Source organism: Paroedura picta, chromosome 13 (genome assembly GCF_049243985.1).
Source record: "Paroedura picta isolate Pp20150507F chromosome 13, Ppicta_v3.0, whole genome shotgun sequence".
NCBI classification, from domain to species: Eukaryota; Metazoa; Chordata; class Lepidosauria; order Squamata; family Gekkonidae; genus Paroedura; species Paroedura picta.
The window spans coordinates 26,805,145-26,832,992 of NC_135381.1; the positions used below are offsets into that span (position 1 = coordinate 26,805,145).

At 44.4% G+C, this 27,848-nt stretch overlaps 1 protein-coding gene across 1 annotated transcript; it reads left to right on the plus strand.

The window, feature by feature from the left end:
* On the plus strand, positions 1-27,340 carry SLC25A43 (solute carrier family 25 member 43). The gene is made up of 5 exons (XM_077308683.1): positions 1-372; positions 4,650-4,891; positions 6,395-6,567; positions 25,788-25,922; positions 26,520-27,340. The coding sequence occupies exons 1-5, from the start codon at positions 101-103 to the stop codon at positions 26,694-26,696; spliced, it is 999 nt and encodes a 332-aa protein (XP_077164798.1). The 5' UTR covers positions 1-100; the 3' UTR covers positions 26,697-27,340.
* The last annotated feature ends 508 nt before the right edge of the window (positions 27,341-27,848 follow it).

Sequence of the window (27,848 nt, forward strand, 5' to 3'; positions counted from 1 at the left end):
CGCGCACAGGGGCGGGCCGTGCCGGCAGGCAGCGCCGCGCTCTTCCCCAGCTAGTCGCCCAGGCCGCGGCTGGCATGCTGCAGCCGGCGGCGGGGCGGGCATGGCGACGTGGAAACGGGACAGCCGGCTAACCGCCCTGCAGAGGTTCGGCTGCGCCGGAGCGTCAGGGGCGGTGAGCCTCAGCGTGACGGCGCCGCTGGAGGTGCTCACTGTCCTGGCCCAGGTGGGCGCCCGCCACTCCCGGCAGGGGCTCTGGCGGACGGCACGCAGTCTGTGCCAGGCCGAAGGGATCGGAGCTCTTTGGAAGGGCAACCTCACGGCCTGCTTGCGCCTCTTCCCCTACAGCGTCCTTCAACTCGCCTCCTACCGCAGGTAAATACAGGAGCAGCGGGCGGCGAGCATACCTGGCGACTTTTTTGCTCATTCTTAAATGAAGGGTGATTAACCATTTTGAACAGAAGAAGCAGTCCTAGGGGGACGTGAAGATAAACACACGGACCTCTTCCTCAAATGTCTGTCTGCAGTTGGCAGATATAGTGTTTCCGCAGATATTTACATTGTAATGGGAAACAAAATTCTATGGTAGTCAAACTGCGGCCCTCCAGATGTCCATGGACTACAATTCCCAGGAGCCCCTGCCAGCAAATGCTGGCAGGGGCTCCTGGGAATTGTAGTCCATGGACATCTGGAGGGCCGCAGTTTGACTACCCCATGGTGTCAAAAGGCAGTGGAATGCAAAAGATTTTTTTCTGTGATAGTTCTGTGGAAATGTATATTAGCTGTGTATCCCTCACATTCGGAAAATGTAAAGAAAGGCACTTCTCTATTTCCCAGGAGGGGCTGGGGCCAGGCCAGAGGCCCATTGACATCATAGGGAGGAGCCAGTGACATCACAGGGAGGGGCCTATATAGGTGGAGCCATGGAGGATTTAGGGAAGAAAAATGTACAGAGTTCAAAGTATTGGTAGCTATCCGCAAGTGAGTACAAGCGTATCTTGAGGCAATTCAGAACAGTGCCCATAGTCATGACACCAAATAAAACCCACAGTTGTGCCAACTAGCATTTGATATACCTTACTTCCTTAGCACACTGCTTTAAAAGTCCACCTTGAAAACACAGGCATTCAGAACAGATTATTATTAAAACAACATGAATCAGGTTATGGAAAATGATTGTATCTCCATGTGTTAATTTCTGCTTTCTAGGTCAGCTTGTAAAACAAATTTGGCTTCAACAAATGATCTTCAGATAGCTGAAATATAACTTTTTAACATTTAATTAACAACACAAATTATTTATTTACATTTTAAAAATTACAATACAACCAACTATTCTCCTCATCTCCTGTTAACCCTTCTCCTGCTCCCACTAGCATCCTCTCCTGCCATATCCCACCTATTTGTCCCTGTATCCCTATACAGATTGCCCTCTCTAAGTACAACCCACTTGTCAAGGTGTTACAATTTTAATAAAATCTGTATGTAAATAACACTGTACTTAAATGACACCAGCTTGATGTAGTGGTTAGGAGTGCGGATTTCTAATCTGGCAAGCTGGGTTTGGTTCTGAGCTCCCCCACATGCAGCCAGCTGGGTGATGTTGGTCTCGCCACAAAACTGAAAAAGCTGTTCTGACCGAGCGGGGCTCTCACAGCTCCACCTACCTCACAGGGTGTCTGTTGTGGGGCGAGGAGAGGAAAGGGAAGGTGAATGTAAGCCGCTTTGAGACTCTCTTGGTTACAGAAAAGCAGCATATAAGAACCAACTCTTCTTCGTCTTGGTTCTAATTGATGTTCTTTGAATGAACTCATTAGTTATGACATTAAGAACAATTTCCTGAGAGACCTGTTTGTGCCTATGAAGAAGAGGCCTGTGTCATGCTTGACTTTAGAAAGGTCTTTATGCTATGAAGCCATGAGAATAACCTTTCTGAGATGCGGGTAGAAAGAGGTATGGTAAGGCCTATTCAGAGAAGTTTCACTAACCCTGGTACTAGTTTATGCAGACAGTTTCCTTGTTCTTCACTGAACAGATCAAAAGTTTAACTTTCTGCTCCCTTGAAATATCCCACAAAAATTTCCTGATTAAGTTGCAGTCAGGCAGCATCCAAGTCAGCTTTGTTAAAGTTTAGAATGTACGTACCATCATCTTCTCCTATAGCAAACTTTTCCAATATTGCATGTGTTGGGACACATCTGAGGAAAAATAATTATGTAAACTGCTGTAGACATTATCGGTAATTTCATAAAAGAGTTTCCTATAGAAATCCTTAGGAGTTGGAAACTGGTAAGGATCACACCCAGCATCAATATGCTGTGCAGACTTTCTGCACCTAGGAATGGCCAGATACTCTATATTGTTGTTGTTGTTGTTATTGTATTGACCGTCCAGAACCAGAACTGTCCAAAGTTGTTCCACAGTTGCTTTGTTCTCTCCTTTGCAGAAGCAAGAATAAGTTCTGCTTGATGGAACTGTAGATTACTTTTTAAAAAGAGCTGTGCTTGATGTGTCCAAACAATCAAACACAAGCATCAGCAACTGAAGCATGAAGTGAGAAGCAGATCTTAATAAGCTTTGTGCATATCCATCTGCTTTCGCCCAGGATCCCCTCTTTCCTTAGAAGATACATTGTCAAAGAACTGAATCTACTTCCTATAATCTGAATCCACCAACTGTAAGGAAGCTGCTCTAACATTTCAGTTAATAGAAAACAGCAACATAACATAGAAACATGAGTAACTGTAACAATTGGGAAGGAGGAGACCATGAGCTTGGGGGCAGTGGGGCTGCCTGGCAGGCTTAGATGCAGGCTGCAGGAGGTCCTCCATTGTTGGTCATCAGCTGAAAGCCTGGTGGAAAAACATATCACAACTGGGGGGATGGAATGGTGGCCTAGGATCACTGTGGGAGCAGCCCATAAACACCTAGTTTCTTTAAATGAAACAAAATCTTCTGGGAAAGATGAATTGCACCCAAGGGTACTCAGCACGGATTTCGCAAGAACAAGTCATGTCAGACCGACCTTATCTCTTTTTTTGAGGAAGTGACTACCTTGCTGGGTAGAACAGAAGACAGAATCATGATACAGGATGATCTTGATAGGCTTGAGAAGTGGGCTAAACTGAATGAAATTAAATTCATTAGGGACAAATGTAAAGTCCTGCATTTTGGTAGGAAAAGCCATAGTCACCAATATAGGATGGGGGAGATTTGTCTTGGCGGTACTATGTGCAAAAACAATCTAGGCGTCTTAGTCGACCAGACATTGAACATGAGTCAGCAGTGTGATTCGGTGGCTAAAAAAGCAAATGGGATTTTGGGCTGTATCAAATGGAGTATCGTGTCCAGATCTCGGGAGGTCATGGTACCGCTTTACTCTGCTCTGGTTCGGCCTCACTTGGAGTACTGTGTTCAGTTTTGGGCACCACGGTTGAAGAGGGATGCAGACAAACTGGAGTGTGTCCAGAGGAGGGTAACAAAGATGGTGAGGGGTTTGGAGACGTAAGTAAGAAGTAAGAAGAAAGGCTGGAAGAGCTTGGTTTGTTTAGCCTGGAGAGGAGATGACTGAGAGGGGAATCTGATAACAATCTTCAAGTATTTAAAAGGCTGCCATATAGAGGATGGAAAAGGGTTGTTCTCTCCTTCCCCGGAGGGACGGACCAGAACCAATGGGATAAAATACATTAAAAAGAAATTCTGTTTAAACATCTGGAAGTAGTTCCTGACAGTTAGAGTGGTTTCTCAGTGGAACAGGCTTCCTCAGGAGGTGATAGGGTCTCCATCTTTGGAATGTTTTAAACAGAGGCTGGACCTCAACCAGGACCAGAGCATTCTCGATCCTGGCCCCCACCTGATGGAACAAACTCCCAGAGAAGATCAGGGCCCTAATGAAAGTTGGAAAATTCCATAGGGCCTGCAAAACGCCAGGCATTCATTTAAGGTTGACCTGAACCAATCACCTCCCATTGGCAATAGTTGACTCAAGGTTCCATTGTTTACCATTCTATTACATTGTTTACAGATACCATTATATTGTTATTGTCACAATTATGAGTTATCTGTATTGTTCCTGTTGTTATTTCACCATGGTCAGTCAGTGATTGAAATGCTATTATTTATTTGTGTTATTTATAGTCTGCTTTTCTTGCTGGGAAACTGGGACTCAAGGAAGATTACACACAATAAGTCAACACAATCAACAGGATGGGATGCCCAATAAACAGTGCAATAGGATTTGGATGGCAGAGATCTGGAACAGAGCTGAAATAAAAGCATACATATTAACATGGCACACTAACAATGCAAAATTTACATAGTAGGATCCTGCTTGATAGCAACAGACAGTACAAACTATACACAGTATAGTCCACAATCCTTGACTTAGCCCTTTATCCAAGCATCTTCCTGAGCCATTTTGTTACAGTACAGCCCTACTACCTGTGTCAGAAAGCCCTCTTGAATAATTTGGTTTTGAATAGTTTGCAGGAGAGCGGGAACATTCCTGACCTCATCACACAGGCCATTCCTTAAGGTGGGGTTGTTGATTTTGCAGTTGTTGATTTTGGAGTGGTTGCAGATCATGATCTTCTTCAGTGGTATTTCTCTTGTGCATCCAATGAGTGTAACTTTCCTTTTGTATCTTGCCCTAGGTTTGTCATGCTGTTTGTGGATGACTTGGGCCACATCTCTCAGTGGAGCTCAATCATGGCAGGTAGCCTGGCTGGCATGGTAGCTGCAGTTGCAATTTATCCAACTGACGTCGTAAAAACACGGCTCATTGTGCAAGACCGATTGAAGCCATCCTACAAGGGAATTCTCCATGCTCTGTACCTGATTTATCATCAGGAGGGAATTGTTGCACTTTATCGTGGAGTTTCTTTGTCTGTATTAGGTATCATTGACTTTTTTTATACTATGAGTCTTGATATAATAATAACCAGAGAGGGAAGTCAGGAAGTTTGATTTTTCTACTAGTTTCAAAGCCCGTTCCTAAGAACGGGCCTTGAAAGGGTCCCCTGGCCCCTTGCCAGGCAGCTTAAGGTGGCTTTGGGCCGCAGCTCGCAGCCAGATCAAGTGGATGGGTGGGGAATGGGCAGCTCATTAGTAGGGCCGGGACAGAGCTCCTTAGCAGTCAGCTATTCAGCTCCTTAGCAGTCCTTAATGAGCAGTCAGCTGGCCTGGACGTCCTCATCAGCAGGCCCAGCTTAGCAGGCCAAGAGGCCCTCATTAGGAGGCCCTCCACCACAATCCTTTGCCCAGGGCCTCTCACCTGCTGCTGGCTCCAGGCACTGAGGTGTCTGAGAGCAAAGAGGCTAGAGTCTAGGGACAGAGGGTGGGAGCTGCAGGGGCAGGGCCAATCATGGCAAAGCTCTGGTCCATTCCGCACAGCGTTAATGTTGCTGAAGTTTTGCCATTGTGTAACGCTATTTTTTTACATTACGCACAACGTTGTACACAATCTGCAACACTCCTGCAACACTCCCGCAAAAATCATTGTAGCGCTTTTTGGGGAATCCGCAAAACCGCTAGACTCTTGAGAACAACCTGCAACATATCCGGAAAAAACATGTGCATTCTCAATATAGTGGTAGCAAGAATGTTCCTCCCTAACCTATTGCACCTGAGCTTCCGGCATCACAATCGCCATTTCCCCCCACTTAAACCGGCAAAAGCAACGAATAAGCGATGCTTCTTCAGCTGAAATCCCTCCACAAACAATTGTCTGTAAAGTTTCCGAGCACAATACAGTCCCCTGTTCGACTCTGCCCGTAATTTTGGCCAGAAATTGCACCCAGGGGGTTTTTACTTTAAGAGCATGTAAACTATTAAGCGCCAGCTCCTACGCAGGCAAAAAAGCTCTTTCTGATACATCAAATGAACAAATATGCATTACTACAAGTGTTTTCGGGTTTTTTAAAAACAGTTTTTAAAGGGAAGCACGAACGCAGCAGTTCATTGGCTGCTAGGTTTGATTGATGCCCAGGGACGGGAGGAAGCGCAGAAAAATATCACCTCCTTTGTTGTGATTCTGGGGAAACCGGAAACTTATGCATTATGAGAACAGCGCTAGTGGGAGAGCCTTTTTTCTGAGAAAAACGGCTGTGTACGTTACCGAGACCTGCCAGTATTAATTGCAGCGCTTTTCAATAGCGCTCCTAATTAGCTACATTGACAGTTGTGCGGAATCGCCCTCTGTTTTCCATAGAATATTCCTTTGAATATCAAATGCTGGGAATTAATGGGAAAGGGAAGATATTCCCATCATGCTCTGCTTACAAATATCTCTGAGGCATCTAATTGGTCATGGTTAGCAGAATGAGACAGAAGGGCTTAGTGGCAAAGTATGTTCAAGACTTATTGAATTTACAACTCTTTTGCTTATTTTTTTTGACAGGGGCTGTCCCATTTTCTGCAGGCTCCTTCCTTGTTTACACCCATCTGGATAAAATCTGGAGCGAGTCCAGCCTTCACTTCACTCCAATACAGAATTTCATCAATGGTTGCTTGGCAGCTGGTGTTGCACAGACCCTTTCTTTTCCCTTTGAAACTGTCAAGAGGAAAATGCAGGTATGCAACTTAGGGCTCACATGAACCTGTTAGGGTGAAGATGGCCAGTGCAAAGAACAGTCAATGAGTCTTTATTGCACTATAGTGTCGCAAAGTTAACATCTTTCTAAGCCAATTGACTTCAATGGACATAGCAGGATGTAACTCTGCTTACAATGGCTCTGTAACAGAATCAGACAAGCCATCAAGCGAGACAGCAAGGTGTAGTGGTTAAGAGCGGTGACCTCTAATCTGGAGAACCAGGTTCAATTTCCCGCTGCTCCACATGCAACCAGCTGGGTGACCTTGGGCCTGTCTCTGATGTTCTCTTAGAATTATTTCAGCTTCACTTTCCTCACAAGGTGCCTGTTGTGGGGGAAGGAAGGGAAAGGTAGGCAGCTTTGAGGCTGTTTAGAGTAGAGCAAAGCAGGGTATAAAAACCAACATTTCTCCTCTCAGTCCACCTTCATCATCCTCAAATTGCAAAATCTTGATGGCCTACCTTACAGAATTGTTGTGAGGACTAACCTATGTATCACTTCAGTTTGAACACTGATGAGTCTACCAAAATGTTTATTAGGAACTGGAAATCCACCAGTTGAACTATGATGCTGAGTCAGGCCAGCACCCTTACCTGATGCTTCTGTGTGCCACGGTTGCCTGTTGCTAGACTAGAAGCAGAAATATTTAGGGGGCATGTTCAGTGATACATACAAGAGTGGACTAGCTCGTTTTTAGCCTTGATTTGTTGCAGCCTTACCAGATAGGATGCCCGTTGCAGTTTTAAAATAAGTACCCTTATTCATTCAACATCAATTCAAACATTAAATAATCTTTTGCATTCTCTTTGCTTCGCCGTACTAAGTCAAAACCAGACTTTAGCATTTAACAATACACTTGCAAAAAATATAACCAAAGCTGGGCTTTTAATTCTGTTGTTAATTCCAACTCCTGTCACATCCTGTGTCGCAGTTTGATAGACAAAATAGTGACTCCTTCCAACATTCCATCACACTCTAGCCTGAACAATAACAGAATTCACACGGATGCTATGCAGATAAGGAGGAGAAGGTACGCAAATAAAATCAAGGTAGATGCTTATGGGCTGGGGTAACCAAGGAAATTGCCCCCTTCCTTGTTGATGTCCCCACATACTCTTAGCATTCTCCCATAGAAGTCAATTGTTGGCATTCTCATCTATGAGAAAAAATTAACCACTAACTTTGAGAACATTGTTTTGGTCAAGGAAAGGTCTGCTCCTATCTAGGCACTGGATGGCCCAGTCCTCACTGAGAAATCCCTGCTGGAAGTTCAAGACATTTTCCTTCTAGAATGTCTTGCTCTATACAAGCCTTTCCATGCTGCCTGCATACTTTTATTTATTATTATGTATCCTATGGCATTTGTGTAACATAGCCAGGAGATCCTAAGATTGTCTGATTGCCAGGCAAAAGATGTTGGGAGGTGGTTTGCCATTCTCTGCCCCTGTGCCATGACCCAGGTATTCTTGGTAGTCACTCTTCCAAATGCTTGCCAGAGCCAACCCTACTTAGCTTCTGAGGGCTTGCCTGGACTAATTTATTAGGTGGATCTCTGCCTAAATATAACAGGATGGTGGGCATTTTGCAAGCAATTTAATCATCACCTGAGTTGCTTTTGTAGCTGCTGTTTCTGGAGTTGTAAATGGGCTCGTAAATGGGAGATTTCCAGATACTGAACAAAGTCTAAGGGTTTCCCAGAGGGGCAAGTATGTTAGTTAATTGCAGTAGAAATAAAAAGTAATCTAATTACAACTTTAAAGACTACAAAGTTCTTTTTAATTCTAGCAGAAAATCTCATACACCGTTCACTTAATTAGATGCCATGCAGACTTCTCCTTGCTTCCTGAATTCCATGTGTCCTTTGACCCTCCTGTTTATTCCTCCCCCACACAACTCCTATGTAAAATATCTCCCTCGTGTGGAACCTTGGCATCGCATCCTATGAAGTGGGTTCTAGTCCGTAAAAGGTTATGGTGGAATAAAATTTCATTAGTCTTTAAGGTGCCGATAGGTTCTTGTTTATAGGTGCATGGGAGGGCCTACAGTATATTTCAGAACATCTAGGCCAGTGGTTCTCAACCTTCCTAATGACGCTACCCTTTAATACATTTCCTCCTGTTGTGGCCCCCAACCATAAAATTATGCACGTGTTCTTTCACAAAAATTAAACCAAAAGTGACCAATGGCGTGAAGATCCATTGTTCATTATTGTATATAAATTGTTTTTTTCCCCCAGGGCTTCTCAGGTCAGTTCTGCCTCTTGTCCCACCATGCTGATCTTGCTCTTTTCCACTGCTCCAGACAGATGAACGCTGTATCTTGATTTACCACGCAGGGCTGTTGTGGATGGTGCCCCCACCCTGACCAAGCGGCTTGCCCTGCTATGGCCGCTGTAAAAGGGTCATTTGACCCCAAAAGGGTTCCCAACCCCTAGGTTGAGAACCACTGATATAGATGAACAACATAGACACTCAAGCCCATGGATACCAAGATAACATGAGAAAGAGGCAGTATTTGTAGAGGAGAATTGATGGGGAGGATGGTGCTTAAACTATCCACTTCCATACCAAACCACTCTTTTCCCACCCATGCTCGAGCAAGAAAATCCAAATTAGCAGGGCCTGGCATAGCACTTACTGGGGAGAAGGCTAAACACAGGCTCTCTCCCTTCAACCATGCCATCCACTTTTCAAACTTCTAGAACAGTGGTCCCCAACCTTTTTATCACCGGGGACCGGTCAATGCTTGACAATTTTACTGAGGCCTGGGGGGGGGGGAGTCACCGCCGCCAGCTGAGCCCCTGCTCTGCTTGCTTTCCTGCTGGTGCCCCTGACTTCCCGCTGCCTGCTGGGGGGCGCTGCCAGCAGCAGCTGCGCAGTGCCATGCCGAAGGGGAGCCCCAGCCATGGTGGCCGCTGGAGAGCACCAAAGGTGAACCGGTGGCAGAGTGGCAGGGCAGCCCCTGAGGCAGGAGGATGAGGAGGAGCCGCGGCCTGGTACCGGCTGATCCACGGACCGGTACCAGTTCCCGGACCGGGGATTGGGAACCAGGGGTTGGGAACCAGGGGGATCGGGACCGGTCCGTGGATCACTTGGTACCTGGCCGCAGCTCCTCCCTGTCCTCCTCTCCGGCTGCTGCCTTGGGGGCTGCCCTGCCACTCTGCTGCCGGCTAACCTTTGGTGCTCTCCAGCAGCCTCCATGGCTGGGGCTTCCCCTTGGCATGGCACTGTGCAGCTGCTGATGGCAGCACCCCCCCCAGTGGGCGGCGGGAAGTCAGAGGTGCCAGCAGGAAAGCAAGTAGTGCAGGGGCTCAGATGGCGGCAGTGACAGCCCTTGGCAAAAGCATTGACCAGTCCCCGGTGATAAAAGGGTTGGGGACCACTGCTCTAGAACACACATACTTTTGAAAGTTTGCTTTCTGATGTGTACTTGTGCTCTTTGCTGTAGAGGTGATGGTCAACCACTGCTCTGTGTCCTTTTGTTTCCTGACTGTATTTTGCTTAGGGATCTCCCTCTTTGGAGAAATGTTCAAGTTTTCCCCCCCTATGCCCAGACCAATCTCCTTAAAAATTGTCTAGATAGCAGGGTTTCCATTTGATAGAAGGCTCAGCCCAAGAATTTGTAAAGTAAGAATATCTTTTAAAAGCTACATCTGAATTCCTTCAAACCTCTTTGATGGAAAATATAGTCATGGACATGGACACACCAAGCATCTTTTTAAAATATTTACCTTTATTTACCTATGAAGCAATTTAATATTTATATAATAAGCAATTTAATATTAAATATAATTGCTTTCACTATGTAAAAAAAAAAACTTAATTTGAGCTTTACAAGATCAGCCTTGCTGTTCACCCTAATTGTATCCCTTTGTTTCCCTTTCTTCCCTTTGCTCCTGATTGGCATATTAGAGAACTAAAGGTACAGTATGCATGTTTTGGCATGGAACCTACAGATTTAAAGAGTGGGGATGGGGGTTATTTTTGATACCATGTTACCAGGCGTGAGAAGAAATCACTGGATTAAAATCAGCAACATGCAAACTACCCACTTTTTTCATTTATATCAAATGTCCATAACAGACATTTCAAAAATAGATGCTTATAAACCTTATAAAACTGCTGTATCAGACCATTGGTCCCTTTAGCTAGGCATTATCTATGCTGACTGGTAATGGCTCTCTATGGTCTCAAGCTGAAACAAAGTGCCATTCCGTACAACTTAAATGTAGCCGAAGTCTTACCTTTTGTAAACGCTATTAATTTAACGTTCTGCATGACATCGTAAACAAACCACAAAACTCCCCACACAAACTCCAGCAACAATCGGAATTTTATAGCGCTTGGGGAAATCTGAAAAATTGGATTCTCCCCGAAAAAAATGCTACACTTCTGAGCACAAGCCACAACACATCAGCGAAAGACATGAGCGTTCTCAAAATAGCGGTAGAAAGAATTACCCTCCCTAGCTCTCGCCCCCAAGCTTCTGGTGACACAATTGCCATTTTTTCCCCTTGAACCGGCGAAAGCAACGAAAAAGCGTGACTTCTTTGGCTGAAGTCTCTCCACAGAAGAGCCTAACAATAAAATAAAGCTCCCTTCTGCAATTGTCTTTAATGTTTCCAAGCATAATACAGCTCCCATAATTTCGGCCAGAAATTGCACCCGTAATTTCAGCCAGAAATTGCACTCATAGGGGGAATTTTTTTTTTACTTGAAGAGCATGTAAACGAATAAGTGCCAGCTCCTACACCAGTGAAAAAGGTCTTTCTGAGACACTGAATGAACAAATATTCATTGCTACTTGTGTTTTCAGGTTTTTAAAAACAGTTTTTAAAGGGAAAGGTGCTTTTCGGGAGCATGAACACAACAGTTCATTTTCTGTTCTGTTTGATTGACGGCCAGGGGCAGGAAGAAGCGCGGAAAAATATCACCTCCTTTGTTGCGATTCCAGCAAAACCAGAAGCCTGTTTGAAATGAATAGACCGGTATTGGGACTTCAATATTGTGCTAGAATTGAAGGTGTGCAGAATGACAAAATTTCACTATTCAGTATAGCATTTCTGCATACTGCAAACATTAGCAACATTAGTCATTCTGCGGAATGGCCTATATTGTTCCCAGCACATTACCCAAGATCATTGAACTCCAAGATGGGAAATTACAGCAGGGATGAACATCTGGCCTCTGGGATCTTTTCATTCATTCTGGAGCTGCTTAACAGTTTGTAAGGAGGATCTGCCACTGGACTGTTGCTTCAGCCATGGATCAATCAGGGCACCAAAGCTGTTCAAAGGCCAAATGCCATTCAGCATGGGAGAGATCCACTTCTCTGTTTCCACCTACCACAAGCAGCGTCCTCTAGTGGCTTTACCTCAGTATTGCTGGTTTATCCAGCTGTTCATTTATTTACTTCCGTCATTTATAGTCTGCTTTCTCGCTTAGACTCAAACTAGAGTAAACAATTAAGAACAAAGCAAGAAAAATACAAACAACAGACTATGCAATAAACCTGGATTGGAGCAACCCACTAAAACCATATACAACAAAATGAGAAGATAAGGAGCAACAATGCAGTAAAACACTGTATTATGTACAATAAATAGCGTCATACAGCCAAATTACAAAGTTAAAGAATCATACAATGAAAACAGTGTAACATATTCTATGGACATGGGAGTGACGTGGAAGAATCAATACCAGAAAAAGGGAAAGCCGTATGTTCAACTGAAAAAAACTTTTTTTAAAAAAGCAGGCAGAGATGCAGATGTTACCTTCAAGCCAAAACATTTGTCCACCCCCGAAGATGTCAAAGATTAAACCTGGTGCCTTCTGCACATAAGGCCTGGTGCTTTCCCAGTGAGCCACACTTGTTCCTGCAGACAAAACTCAAGTGAAGAATTAAACTCCCAACATTTGAAGAGATGGGCATCATAAATCTTTTAAAAATTACCAAATTAGTAAGGAAGATTTGATAGTGGTCAACTGGAGGTGAAGTCCAAGAGAATTAGAAGTTCCATGAAAAGATACCAAACAGCATAAAGAGGTCTCTGGATTCTTCACTCTCCATAATAGCTTACTAGGTGACTGTTCCAATCACATACTCTCCATCTAACCTACCTTGAAAGACTGTTGTGAGGATAAAATGGATAAGAATGATGCAAGCTGCATTAGGTGCCCATTGGGGGGAATGAATGCAAATAAAGCAATAAATAATTTGTTTTAATCTGGTACATCAGTTTATCTATAAGGGACAGTACAGTCCACTGATTTAAATAGATTTAAAAGGGTGTAATGCAGCTTAGACTGTAAATGGCCCTCAGTCTCTCCTACTGAGTTTTTATTGGGGTATTGAGAAAAATACATATGGGAAAACAGATCAGCTTTCTTTGGCACATGACTCTTATACACAACCTGTTCAAAAGCAAGGTGAACCTCCTTTTTAACAAACGTGAAATGCCTAGAATATTTTAAATCAAGCTTGCAAGTGTACTATTATGAGGGGGAGGGTGTTTTTAATGTAGCAGTTTTAATGTAACTATGTAAATAGGTCCCACAAAAGTTACTAACTTGCAGAGTTAGTAATGTTAACCTTTTGTGGTGAATCAGTAGCGATGGGGGTGGGGGGAGGCAGGAGGATGATTGTACCATTTTACAAAATCTGCCTGGACTGTTCAGCTGGAGCCAGTTCTTTACTCGCCACTGGCAGCTGGACTAATTGAGTCAAAGAGGCCTAAGGGGTACATTCGCACTTCACATGATGTTGGGCTGCAACCCTTTGCTTTGTATCAGCAGCCAGCCCCACTCCAAGGTAAGCTTTTTGCTTGGGGTGAGGTGAGGCATGATCGGGGATTATAAAATTATGCATGTGGTGCAGAAAGTAGGTAGAACTTTTTTTCTCCATGTCTCATAATATTAGAACTTGGGGACACCCACTGCAGTTGATGGGCAATATCATTTTTCAAGATGGCTGGATAAGATGTGAAAACTGACAGCTCCTACTAACACCTAAGAAAACTGCCAAGAAGCCCGCTGAAATTCTATGAAATTGTCCAAAATACTAAACTAACTAAAATATCATATCATATATCACATCATCCTATCATCATACTAATAAATAAAACAAAGTGAACTTCAGAAAACTAGCAAAGAAACCATGGCCTGAAACAAGTCCCTCCCGCATTGTAAAGGTAAAGGTAAAGGTATCCCCTGTGCAAGCACCGGGTCATGTCTGACCCTTGGGATGACGCCCTCTAGCGTTTTCATGGCAGACTCAATACGGGGTGGTTTGCCAGTGCCTTCCCCAGTCATTACCGTTTACCCCCCAGCAAGCTGGGTACTCCCGCACTGACTCCCACTCAAAAAGGAAGAAACGAACAAAAGAATACGGAAGATACAGAAGAAAAAAAGACAAAAAATAAAGAGAAAGAAAACACAGCAGGAAGAAATTAAGGAACCAAGATCTCAAGAGAGATAAGGTACCAAGGTGATTCACCTCCAGGCCACCTACTATCATAACCCCTCGCAAGGCCACAACACAAACCAGTAGCCAGGGCATTGACTCAGCCCAGCCTCCACACTCAACAGCTGCTGCCCGGACCCAACCAACCACCGAGACAACCAATGGCCATTCACAAGGAAACCTCCAATTCACCACCACTGGCTGGTGCTGTCTGTGAGTCCAAGTCACCCACCGATGCCTGCCACCAAGCACCGGGAGACTGACCACTGCCCCCCCCCTCACAGCTGCATTACCCAGCCTGCCATCCCGGTGGAAGCACCAAGACAGAAAGAACTGTCCCCCTCCCTAGCAGAGAAGCATCCACCACGGGGGCCATCCATAGACCCAGCAGTGAGGAGGACCATGAGGACTGAGAGAAGGGAGGCAGTGAGGAGAGTGATGTAAATGAACCTGCCCACCAGAGGAGCATCCACCGCGGGGCCTGTCCATTGGCCCAGCGGTGAGGAGGACCCTGGGGATGGTGAGGAGGGAAGCAGCGAGGGTGATGGTGAAAATAGCCCAAGAGGACTAGGAAAACCACTAAGGGAGGGAAAGCAAGAGAGGGAGAGGTATAAAATAATGGAAAAGGAATGGGGGAGGGGGTGTTGGAAAAAAACAACCAGGGGATCAAACTCAGAAGGACGCAGTCTGCAGGGAGTGAAAATGGCCAAAAAGTTGGAAAGATTGGAAAATATTAAATGGGGGAAGGGGAGGAAAACAAACAAAAATACTAAAGAGGAATGAAGGAGGCCAAAGAACACCAAGGGCCAGCCCTCTTTGGGCCTTTTGGGCCTCCAAATAACATGAAGACTAACATAATTTGCAGGGGGAAATAGCCATGCGCATAAAAATATCTGCAGGCAAATATTAAACCCACAACACGCCCCTATGTTGAATTCGAACTGACACTAATCTAACAAATACAGAATAAACCGAATGGAAAGAAATCATTACTTAAATACTACTAAGATATACAAAATTGAATCTGATGGAAACTGTTTATACCGACCTACAAAATGAATTGTACTGCCATGAAACCAATTATAAAATACTAAATTGATTGTGAAACAAAATCAATACCCTATGATTTTCCTAATCACTGACCCAGATAAACATTATCCAACCACATTATACACCTCCTCCACCCACACAATACACAACTAGAAAACAAAATAGTTCAAGATATCAGTTAAGAAGATCAGAGCTAACTCTCTCTCTCCTTCTCTTTCTCTTTCTCTCTCTCTCTCTCTCTCTCTCACACACACACACACACACACAAAACATGCCTAGAAGGGAAAACCAACCTACACAAATAAATGAATTAATCTAACATAAAAAGGTAAAGGTATCCCCTGTGCAAGCAACGAGTCATGTCTGACCCTTGGGGTGACACCCTCCAGCGTTTTCATGGCAGACTCAATACGGGGTGGTTTGCCAGTGCCTTCCCCAGTCATTACCGTTTACTCCCCAGCAAGCTGGGTACTCATTTTACCAACCTCGGAAGGATGGAAGGCTGAGTCAACCTTGAGCCGGCTGCTGGGATTGAACTCCCAGCCTCATGGGCAAAGCTTTCAGACTGCATGACTGCTGCCTTACCACTCTGCGCCACAAGAGGCTCTTAATCTAACATGGAGGAAGACAAATTAGCCATACATGATCAGAACAAAGGGAAGAGAAAAAAAGGAGGAAATGTCAGGTCAGAATATAGAAACAGGAAGCGGAAAAAATAATAACAATGAATGTTCCACAAAATCAGAGCAAACATGATATTAGCTGTGAGGCATTTGCAAGCTACCTTCCAGATAAAGTCTCCACTTTCCACCATGACCTTCTGCCAACTTAAGACATAGAAAAAGAAATAGAGACCCCTTGGCCACCTTTGAAGGAAACACTAGGTGGCTTGAAATAGCTCTTGCTGACCAAAGCGGACAGGATACTGACTTCGAGGAGGCCAACCACATGCCCCCTAGGTTCCTGACCCTCATGGCTGATTAAAAAAGGCCAGATGAGAGGATAGGGACCCCCCCCAGGAGATAATTAGCTTCTCCCTCTCCACAATCCGATATCTTTATGCGCCCTCTCGCCCAGCTGATAAGAAGGTGTGGACTGGGATGTCACCAATTCACAGATGACACTCAGCTTTTCCTCATGAAGGACAGCCCCTCTGATACCCCCAGACTCATTAGCCAGATGTCTGGAAGCAGTGACGGGCTGGCTCAAACATAGCCATTTGAAGCTTAATCCTTCACAGACTAAGGTCCTGTGGTTCTGTAGGAAAGGTCCAGGCAAGGAAGCATACTTGCCCTACCGAGATGGGGTGCAACTATCAGTTGCACATTCAGCTAGGAACCTGGACATGATCTTTGACACCTCCATCTCCATGGAGATGCAAGTCACAAGAGTTGCAAGGCTAGAGTTCTTCCACCTGCACCAAGCTTACTACTAGAACCCTACCTGGAGCCAGAACACCTAGCTACAGTGATCCAGGTGACGGTCACCTCTAGGCTAGATTACTACAGGAGGAGAGCCAGTTTGGTGTAGTGGTTAGGAGTGCGGACTTCTAATCTGGCATGCCAGGTTCAATTCTGCTCTCCCCCACATGCAACCAGCTGGGTGACCTTGGGCTCGCCACGGCACTGATAAAACTGTTCAGACCAGGCAGTGATATCAGCGCTCTCTCATCCTCACCTACCCCACAGGGTGTATGTTGTGGGGAGAGGAATGGGAATGCGACTGTAAGCTGCTTTGAGCCTCCTTCGGGTAGGGAAAAGCGGCATATAAGAACCAACTCTTATTCTTCTTCTACAATTCACTGTACACGGGCCTACCTTTATCCCTGACCCAGAAACTATAACTGGTCCAGAATGCAGCAGCCAGGATGCTTATGAGAACACTTTGGAGGGCCCACATCCAGCCTGCACTCCAACAGCTCCACTGGTTACCAGTTGAATATCAGATCAGCCTTAAGGTTCTGGTAATCACCTTCAAGGCTATATGTGGTCTGGGCCCTGAATATCTGAGGGACTGCTTCTCCACATATGCCTTCCAAAGAGCACTATGCTCTGCAGGCACCAACAAGCTGGCAATCCCTGGCCCCACAGAGGCTTGTCTGGCCTCAACCAGGGCTTTCTCCATCCTGGCCCCACCTGGTAGAATGAGCTCCCAAAGAGATCAGGGCGCTGCCAGAACCAAAACAGTTCTGCAAGGCCTGCAGAATGGAGCTCTTCTACCAGGCTTTTGGTTGAGGCCAATGAAGCAATTCCATCAATCCGAGCCCAGAGACCCCTCTCACCACCAACTACATCCCGCAGGTAGGTGTGTCAAACCCCAGCACTGAAATAACATACAGCAGCGATCTGTAAAGTCATAATGTTATAATTAAATGTTTAACAGCCTGTTGCTTTGAGCTCTACTGTTAGAAATACTATATGTTCTCAAATTATTATATGTTCTCAATGACGATGTTCTTCGTACTGCACCATGAATTTCACTGTAAACTGCTCTGAGCCGCAGAGCAGGGGGTATATAAAGGCATGTATTTATTTATTTTATTACATTTATTTAATAATTCCCTTCGGACAAAATGAAGTGCTGCGTTATTCAACAAACATCATTAGGTTTTAAAAGGGATTTGATTGATTCATGGACATGACACCTACCAATGACTACCAGCAAGCCATTATAATACCAGAACTAAGAGGCAAAATTGGAAGACTTGGCCCCTCTGACGTATTGCTGGCCTTCCAGGGCAAATGGTTGGCTGTTGTGTAAAGCGGGATGCTAGATTAGGTGAATGACTGGTCTGATCCAGTTGGGCTTTTTTTAATTCAACCTTACATTTTTGGTAGCTGTGTACCCACAGCTAGGAGTGTGACAACTTCAAGTACCTCTCCTTTTACCAAATTCCCATTCCTTGTTACATCTCTTTATAGTCCCTATTAACATGCGGAATGCATTTAAAAAAAAAAATCTTTATTTTTATATAGTAATAAATTATACATTGTGTATAACAGCAGCTCAGGGATGTTCAAAACACAGACATTTTAGAACTAGTGTGCCAGCAACACCTTTCAGATCACGGCTATCTTTCATATTCTTGCTGCTTTTCTCTTGGCTGCCTGCATCATGAGCTGCTCAATGTTCTGGTTACCTGTTTGAAAGAACTTTGTGTGAAAAGATGCAGTCCCATTCTATAGTTCCATGTTTTTGTCAACTTTGCCACCTTAATCTCTTGCACGTATGTCGGCATATGAAAGTCTATAAAGATGGGGCAGAACAAACCTCTAAGGAGGGAGTTCTCTTACTTCAGTGCCAGGGCTTAGAATACTTTATGTACTTTCAACAGTGACTGTCTCCTTTATTCAAATAGGTAACCTTGTTGGTCTGAAGTAGCACAATAAAATCAGAGTCCAATAGCACCTTTAAGACCAACAAAGATTTGTTCAAGATTTACTCACACCTTGAATAAATCTTTGTTGGTCTTAAAAGTGCTACTGGACTCTGATTTTATTGTCTCCTTTATGTGAGTACAATGGGGCGGGAACAGGTCTATTTTTGTCTCTGAAAATTGCACTATATTTATTTATTTAGATTTGCGTAGGCTGAGAAACCCAGGCATTTCTGGGAGCTCACCCTTCTTTTTCTTCCCTGGAGATATTCCATGCCTTTATTACAGGAAGATGGATTCAAATATGTAGCCGTTTTGGTCTGAAACAGCCAAACAAAGTTTGAGCCCAGCTGAACAATGCTTTATTCAAGGTGTAAGCTTTTGTGTGCGAACACACTTCATCAGTCTGTATCTAAAGAAGAAGAAGAAGAAGAGTTGGTTCTTATATGCCACTTTTCTCTACCCGAAGGAGGCTCAAAGTGGTTTCCAATCACCTTCTCTTTCCTCTCCCCACAACTGACACCCTGTGGGGTGGGTGAGGCTGAGAGAGCCCTGATATTACTGCTCAGTCAGAACAGCTCTCTCAGTGCTGTGGCTAGGCCAAGGTTACCCAGCTGGCTGCATGTGGGGGAGTGCAGAATTGAACCTGGCTCGTCAGATTAAAGTCCGCACTCTTAACCACTACACCAAACTGCCAAGTGGGCATGCGCATAGACACTTCTACCTTGCATAAAACTTTGTTCTTAAGGGTGGCACTGGACTCAAACTTTGCATTATTATAGGAAGTAACAACAGACAGAAACTGTAAGTTAGCAACAGATTTTTCTCCAACTCCGTGCAGTGTCTCACTTAGGCTTGCCAGCTCTGGGTTGGGAAATACCTAGAGATTTTGGGGGTGGAGCCTGAGGATTTGGCGAGGGACTTCAATGGGATATGATGCTTTCAAGTCCAACTTCCAAAGTAGCTGTTTTCCCCATCTGAACTGTCACCTGGGGATCAGTTGTGATAGCAGAAGGTCTTTAGGCCACACCTGGAGGTTGCCAATCCTAGTCTCAGTTTATGTGTATTTGTGGACCTTGCTGGATAAACAGTACTGGACTTTGACGCTGGTAATAATAAACTACTTACACCAATGTAATGTTGCTGCTATCCAATAGTCTGTAGACAGTATAATGGGCAAATATAGCAATTTAGTCTAGAGGAAGATATATTTCTAGGAGAACACTAGGCTACCCCCTACTACTTTTATTTCCTCCTTCCCCTTCAGCTCATCCTTATCAATTGTTGCTCTTAATATTTGTGAAACAGCCCTGGGGGTGGAGAGTGTCCTAGCTGTCCTAGATGGAATTGAGCCAATCAGGGTGCAGCCAGCTTCGCTGATTGACCCTCCCTCTCCAGCTCCTGCCTTCCTTCCCTGGACGCTAGCCACTTTGCTCTCAGTCACCTGAGAGACACACACAGAGACACAGAGAGCCCTGCCAAACCGCAAACCAGCCCTGATTACCTTCTATGGTTCCTGCTGTGAGAGACAGACAGAGACAAACTGCAAACGAGCCCAGAACTGCAAACGACCTTTGCTTCCCTGCTACCAAGTAGCCTCCTATGGCTCCTGCCATGAGAGAGAGAGATCTTGGGACTTGGGAATGTTCAGCCTGGAGAAGAGGAGGTTGAGAGGGGACATGATTGCTGTCTTGTATTTGAAGGGTTGTCATTGAAGTAGGGCAAGGAGCAGCAGAGGACAAGGCCCGCAGTAATGGCTTTAAACTATGTGTAGAAAGGTACTAGCTAGATTTTTTTTGGGGGGGGGGTTATAGAAGAGTTCAATGGTGGAATCAATTGCCTTAGGAGGTGGTCAGTTCCCCCTCACTGACAGTCTTTAAGCAGCAGCTAGACAGATACTTGGTCTGGGGAAGGGTGCATGCACACGAAAACTCATACTTTGAATGAATCTTTGTCTTAAAGGTGCCATTGGACTCAAGTTTTGTTGTGCTACTTCAGGTCAACACAGCTATCCACTTGAACCTAGACAGATACCTATCCTGGATGATTTAGGTTGATCCTCCACTGAGCAGAGGTTTGGACTAGATAGCCTGTATGGCCCCTTCCAACTATCATTCTATGATTCTTCTATGATTTTAAACCGATAATATAGGCTGCAATCCTTCTGTGCTTTTCAGAATGCTTTTCTGAACATGCTATTGGGTAGCACCGGAGGGGGGGGGGCTCTGATTGGCTCTCACTTGGAGGACCCTACCCCAGTATGAGCCACTCACAGGATACGCTGCTTGTCAACAGCACAGAAGCTGGATAGTGTGCTGTGTTGCTACCCCGCTGCTCTCCCCCACTGCATCCTGCTGGGTAGGGCCTTCCACCCCCACAATGATTATCTCCCCGACCCGTCACCCCCCTCTATGGCCTCCCAGTCACTCTTGAGCCAGTTTGGTGTAGTGGTTAGGAGTGCGGACTTCTAATCTGGCATGCCGGGTTCGATTCTGCGCTCCCCCACATGCAACCAGCTGGGTGACCTTGGGCTCGCCACAGCACTGATAAAACTGTTCTGACCAGGCAGTGATATCAGGGCTCTCTCAGCCTCACCCACCTCACAGGGTGTCTGTTGTGGGGAGAGGAATGGGAAGGCGACTGTAAGCCGCTTTGAGCCTCCTTCGGGTAGGGAAAAGCGGCATATAAGAACCAACTCTTCTTCTTTTTCCCACTGACCTCCCTGCTGAAAACCAACAGGGAAGCCCTGTTGGTTCCCGCCCCCTCCCAAAATCTGCTGCGATCCCTGACCCACCACCACCCTCCTCACCTTTCCTGCCCACAGCCAATGGAGAAGGCCCTGTGCCCTTTTCATGCTCCCTGGCCCACCATGATTCCTGACCCATCCCTGCTCACTGGGAGCCCAGGGAATGCCCTCCTGCCGTAATTTGTGTTTCCTGCCCCTCTCTTGCCAACCTACTGACTGCTGGGGTCTGTGCCTCCTGCCACTCCCATGGCCCTCCTGGCCTCCAGAGAAGGGAGCAGAAGCTATGATGTGTGCCCCCCAACAGCTTCCTGGATGCCAGGGCTGCCCTGCTTGTTTTTAAAATAAGCTTCCCTTCTAGCCTGTAGTTAACCAGCACAGTTGTGTGTGCTCTTCATAGTCTGTCCACAGAGAATCCCTTTGAATAAGCCCATCCCTTTGGATGATCTGAGCTTTTCCTCTAGGGAGGCAAGTGTGTCAGTTTCCCAAGCCCTTTCTTCTTTGGAAGAATGTAGCAGTGAAACTCAGAAGAAACAGAATTGCCACTAACATGCTGGGAGCTTTAAGGGCTGTTGAGTTTACATTTTTATCTCTTTTGATTTACGAGTAAGCAATTATTTGCACGTGTCCCTGTGTCAACCTAGCCCTAAAAGGATTCCATGTTCTTATTTTAGATTTCAGATTAAATGAAATGAACTCCTTGAGTTCTGCCTTGGAACTTCTTTCTCTAATCCCTCATTATCAAGATAGGACAGTCCAGGGCTGATTCTGCATTTACTTTGTTTTTTCCGTTGTGCATCCTGCTGAATTCAGATTGATTTGCACCTGATTGGGGAAGCTCATAGTGGGGAGGGGAGCCAAGCACAGCAGGGGTATCTTTTTTTTCTTGGACGGGAGAGGGGGGAACAGAAGAGGATTTGAGACAGCAGAGGAGGGGGGAATAAATCCAAGAGGCAAATCTCTGCTGAGAGAAGTTAGGGCTTCTGAAGCGCAGTCACTTTAAGACAAGCCTTGCAACCGGGAACCAGGAAGTCTTTGAACTGACGCCCTGGCCAATTAGGGAAGGCAGCTTTGCTATGAGACCCAGGGAAGGAATTCGCATAAAGCAGAAATCTGCACACTTACTGATGGTGATTTTTCAAATATCGAGGTTTATATCCACTTCTGGATATTGCGGGGGAAAGGTAGGGTCACTCTGGATCAATCATGAATGTTGCAGAGGGGAAATTTAAAGTGCTCAAAATCAAAATGGAAATAGAATTCAGTGTAGATGGCAGGGATTTATTTGAGCTGGGAATGGATAAAAAGCCCCATGCAGACTACACCCTAGTCTTTCTAAAAAATATAGTTTCAAAATATTCTTATTCTAAATGGGCCAACAAAACACATGTATCCACGAAGCTGTCTTATATTGGCAGACCATCAAGGTTAGTATAGTCTACTGGTCACCATCTGTACCTCTCCGAAGTTTTTTGATCTCACTATCTGACAACATGATGTAGTGGCACCTAACCTGGAGAACCTAGTTTAATTCTCACTCCTTCACTACATATAGCCATCTTGATGACCTTGGGCTAGTCATAGTTCTTTTAGTTCTCTTAGTGTTGTTCTCACAGAGCAGTTCTCTTAGAGCTCTCTCAGCCTCACCTACTTCACAGGGTGTCTGCTGTGGGGCGGAGGAAGAGAAGGCAATTGTAAGCTGAGAGAGACTTCTTTGGATAATGAAAATTTGGGTATAAAAAACAGCTCTTTTTCGTCATCTTATTCTTTTAAACAACAATTGAACCTGGGACCTTCTCCAGACAAAGACGATACTCTACTACTAAGCCAGGCTCCTCCCCATGTTTATGAATTCAATTATTTAAGTGCTGCTTCTTGGAACAAAAATGCCCCCACCCCAAAGCAGCTTACAAAATGCTAGAAAGACACAATTTTTAATTGCAAATACACAAATGGCATTTCCACACATTATTAAAAACAGCGTTATGCCAGCTGAATAGCGTAATGCTAAATAGAATCACTCCTTCCGGCCCCTCCTCACCTTTTAACTGTCTTGCTCTCCTCTGCCACCATTTCATGCTGCTCACCCTCCACAAGTGCTGTTGGAAATGGTGGAAGAAAGCAACACGCTTTATAAGCGACTCTTTTCTGCCCGTCAATCAAACTGGGCAGCCAGTCTCCTTTCTCCATGCTTTAAAGCGCCTGCGATGCTTGCTATTATTTTTTAAATTCAATACTTCTTAGCTGAAACGCGTATACATCATAGATGCATAGTGCTTTTTATTGCCACTCCTTATGGGATCATGACTCTTGCTTCTTTTAAAAATGAATCTCATTCTTGATTGGGGTGTGGGAAGCCTAGAGGGGCATGCTTTGTACTACAACTTTGGGGGACATTTGGGGGGGGGGCTTTGCCTGCATGCTTGTACTCCTATTTGTTGCTCCAGGCAGTTTTTTTTTTTAATGTAAAAAAAATAATCCCATCCTTGGGAGAAGGAAGAGGGAGGCGGGTTCAAGAGCGGAACATTGGAGGCAGAGATAGCGCTTCTTCGCCTCCAGGCAGCAGTTTTATTTGCATTTAGGCATGCCAAAGCCCTTTCATTTCAGTGGACTTAACTCTCCTGGTCAATTCTTTGGAATTTTGACTGCTGTGCCATGTTTCTAATCCTGATGGTTCCTGGAAGGCTGCTAGATCAACAGTGCATTCCTGTGCAGCATTACTTAGTCTGTCCACTGCATTTGCACCAGAGTAATTCTGCACAGAGTTGCATTGTGACAAAACTGCACCATGCATTCTTAAGAAAGATTATTCAGACGTAAACTCCACTAATTGTAATGATGCTTACTTTGAAATGGGCATGGAAAGGACTGAAGCTTTAGTTCATCAATTAGTGAGAGGGACTGTTAATCCACCAAAGACAATTTAATCAATGAGGTTGAGGCCCATGCCTTTATTTTATTTTCAAAAATTATCTTGGATCTAGTAGGTAATCGTAAAAAGGAGCTACAAGAGAAAATTCCAACAACAAGGGGCAGCTTTTGTTTATGCCTTTTTTAACAACCTGAAACTTCTTTCTGTAGCTCAGAAAGGCCACAGCACTGAAATTATAGAGCTAGGAAACTGTATTGCATTTCAGTGGAACCCAGGTCAGTTAAAAGGCATATTATTAACTGGCTAAACGTATGGAGAATAACATGGTCTACGCAGAGTACCTGATATAGGCAGCATAACCTGCCTGGGACAGTTTCCTTACTCAAAGAGAAGTTTCCTGTATGAAGTTGTGTCAGTTTCATGATGGAAGAAAGATAGAATAAAGTTTAATAAATGTTTTTTTTTAAATCCCTGATTGGGTGAGCATCAGTTTAGCTGGCTCACACTCTTGATGTCCTCTCATTAAGAGACTGGAGATGCCAAGAGCTTGAAATACTGTAATAGAAGAATCTCACACATATTGTCAAATGCCATTTATGCACTGGGAACTTCACTGCCCCAGCTCCCATGCAGGAGCACAAATCGGGGGCGGATGAGGTGCACCGGGCCAAATGCTCCCCCATGCGGGTACAGGAAGAAGTGGGACAACCTGCCATGACTAAAACTCCAACCTGCAGCCTGGCATGAAATCTCCAGTGCGTAAACGGTCATTGGGCTAGTATATTCCCAAGGGGATCATGTCAGACTTTTTGCCTCAAAGAGTCCTTTTGAGGTCTGATTTACATAGAGCCTGGGCAACAGGAACCGTCTGTGTACCCAGATGCATTTAAATATACAGACTGTACATACTGGACCATTTAACCTGATTATTGGCTTGGGAGGTTCCACAGTGGCATGCTGGTTGCATGCTACTGTGCCAATGACTATGCAGTCCTAAACAGAATTACTCCAATCACTTAGAATGGAACAATTCTATTTAGGATTTTGATGTAAATGTACTCAGGAGCAGCTTTCCAGTCATTTTGAAAGTTATTTTCAGTAATAATATCACAATCCTAAGCAGAGTTATACCCTTCTACAGTCCATTGAATCCAGTAAGCTTAAAAGGACCTTACTCTGCTTAGGAATGAACTGTGGCAGTGATTCAATGGTCTTGATGGAATGTGCCATCAAATTGCAGCCAATTTATGACCCTGTATGGCAGGGGTAGTCAAACTGTGGCCCTCCAGATGTCCATGGACTACAGTTCCCATGAGTCCCTGCCAGCATTTGCATTGCATGGACATCTGGAGGGACGCAGTTTGACTACCCCTGCTGTATGGTTTTCAAGGAAAGAAACAAAAGTGACTTGACATTGCCTCTCTTTATGCAGCAGTCCCCTATTTCCTTCCCAGCAAGTCACCGAGAGGTTGTGTGCACCAGGCCGGAATGGGCAGATGTGCCACTTAATTATCTAGAGTGGTATAATCTCTCAGGGCTGTTGCATCTAACTTGAGCTGTGCTGCTTTACCAACAACTCAGTCATCCAAGTGGCAAGGTGTTCTAGCCTGCCTCCAAAGTGTGATGAAAAAAGACCCTTTTTATTTTTAATGTAATTTATATTATTGCTTAAAAACCTTCTGTGTTCTCTTTGGGCAGGCCCAGAGTCCTTACCTCCCTCATTACGGAGGAGTAGATGTTCATTTTGCTGGCTTGTTAGACTGTTTTAAGCAGATGGTGAAGACTAAGGGAGTCCTTGCCCTTTGGAATGGGCTCACTGCTAACTTGCTCAGGGTACGTATCACTGCTGTTTGCTTGAGGCAGATTCATGACACTCATTAATGCACGACTGGGTTTTTGTCTTGTTAGGTATAAGTGTCAATGAGTTGTTTGACTGATTCATCTGTGGCTGTTTTCCTGCAAAACCCATATGTACACCTAACTGTGCCTTTGGGTAGCTGAAATTCATTCCTAAGCTGAAGAGGGCCAAATCAATCCAGTAAATTCATGTTGGTAAATTTTCGTAATAGTTGCTGGCATTTTCTTTTCAGTGAAATTTCAATATACTTGCATATTTATTTACATTATTATTTAATATTGTAATTGGTGGAAATACAAAACGAAATACAACAGAAAACTATTACTGTTACAAGAAAAGTACATTTTAATATTTTAATTACATTTTAGGGTAATACGCTAGAACCAAAACAGCTTGAAAGGGTAATTACTTATCCTTAAAACACAGCCTCATTGATGAAAATGTGAAGCTCCTAATTAATAGAAGATTTGATATACAAATTAAAAGTTGCAACCTTTGATTTCACAGATCAAGTAGTGGCCTTGAAGCCTGGAGAGTAATCTCAATAATGTGTTTGTTTGTTTTTTAAACAGGTTGTCCCTTATTTCGGGGTGATGTTTAGCACCTTTGAGTTCTGTAAGCGAGTCTGCTTGTATCAAAATGGCTACATTGATTCACCGTTAAGTTACAAGCTAACACCAGGAGTAGACCAGAGTTTACAACCCCAAGAGCTGCAAGAATTTAAACTTCTTAGAAGAAAAAATGTTTAAGTCCAGAAAAGCATTTTCCTGAGACTGTGGATGTTGCAAAATGGATAGTGTGGTTTATGATTAGACTTCAGTGGGGAGTAGAAATAAAGACACTAGCTTTAAAACCTCTTGTTTGTAAAACAAAGGCTTTCATAACTGGTGATCCTCCAATCCAGATCCTGCTCAAACAGCCACAAATTGTGGTCCCGGAGAGTCTCTCTCTCTCTCTCTCTCTCTCTCTCTCTCTCTAAGCAAACTGCCTGCACAACAAATAGGTGTTAAATCGTCCAGGCAGAGCAAAAAAATGTTTTTTCCCCACCAGTTAACACACAAAGCATGCGAGAGAGCCAGGAGGTGAGGAGTGGCTGGAAGCATGATTTTTTTTAACATCATTACGCCATTGAGCTGGCATAACGCTGTGTTTTTCAAATTGCGGAATGGCCCTCAATGTTACCTGAAGAAAAAGCCCAGACTAAACCTTTTTTTCTTGAAACACTGGAACCAGAATTCAAGTGCTGACTGTCTTGCCTTGAAATATAAAATGTGATATTTAAAACTAGAAGCATACACAAAATGTTACAAACACAAACCCTGAAAATGTGTTTGAAACTTCCAGTCTCTGAGAACATGGTGTCAGAAATAAAAACAGTGTTATTTAAAATGTTGATTTTAAAGGCTGAAGAAGGGTTTTATTTGTTTGTCTGAAGCTGGGGGAAGATAGGCAGAGAACATGGTAATTTTAAAATTGCAGGCATGTTGTCTATAGATCTAAAGTCCCGCAGGGCCTGCAAGATGGAGCTCTTCCACCTGGCATTTGGTTTAGGCTGGGGAGGGATGCCTGGTGTTACAATGCTTCCTTATGCTAAATGCTAGGTGCTAGATCTGACACCAGGAAGATCACAACCATTGGGATACCGTTGAGAGTAGTGGCTTGAGGCCGGAGCAGTGATGTTATGGGTTGTGTGTGTCTTTTTTCTTGTTTCTATTGTCATATTGATGTTAGTTTTCTGATATTAGTTTTAATTGTGGGGATGGGGAACATTTTAATGTTGTATTTATGGGATTTTTATTGTTTTATCTGTGAGTCGCCCTGAGCTGACACTATTCAGGAGGGGTGGGATACAAATCCCTATCTATAGTTCCTCTATATATTTGTGAAACACCCCTGTGGGA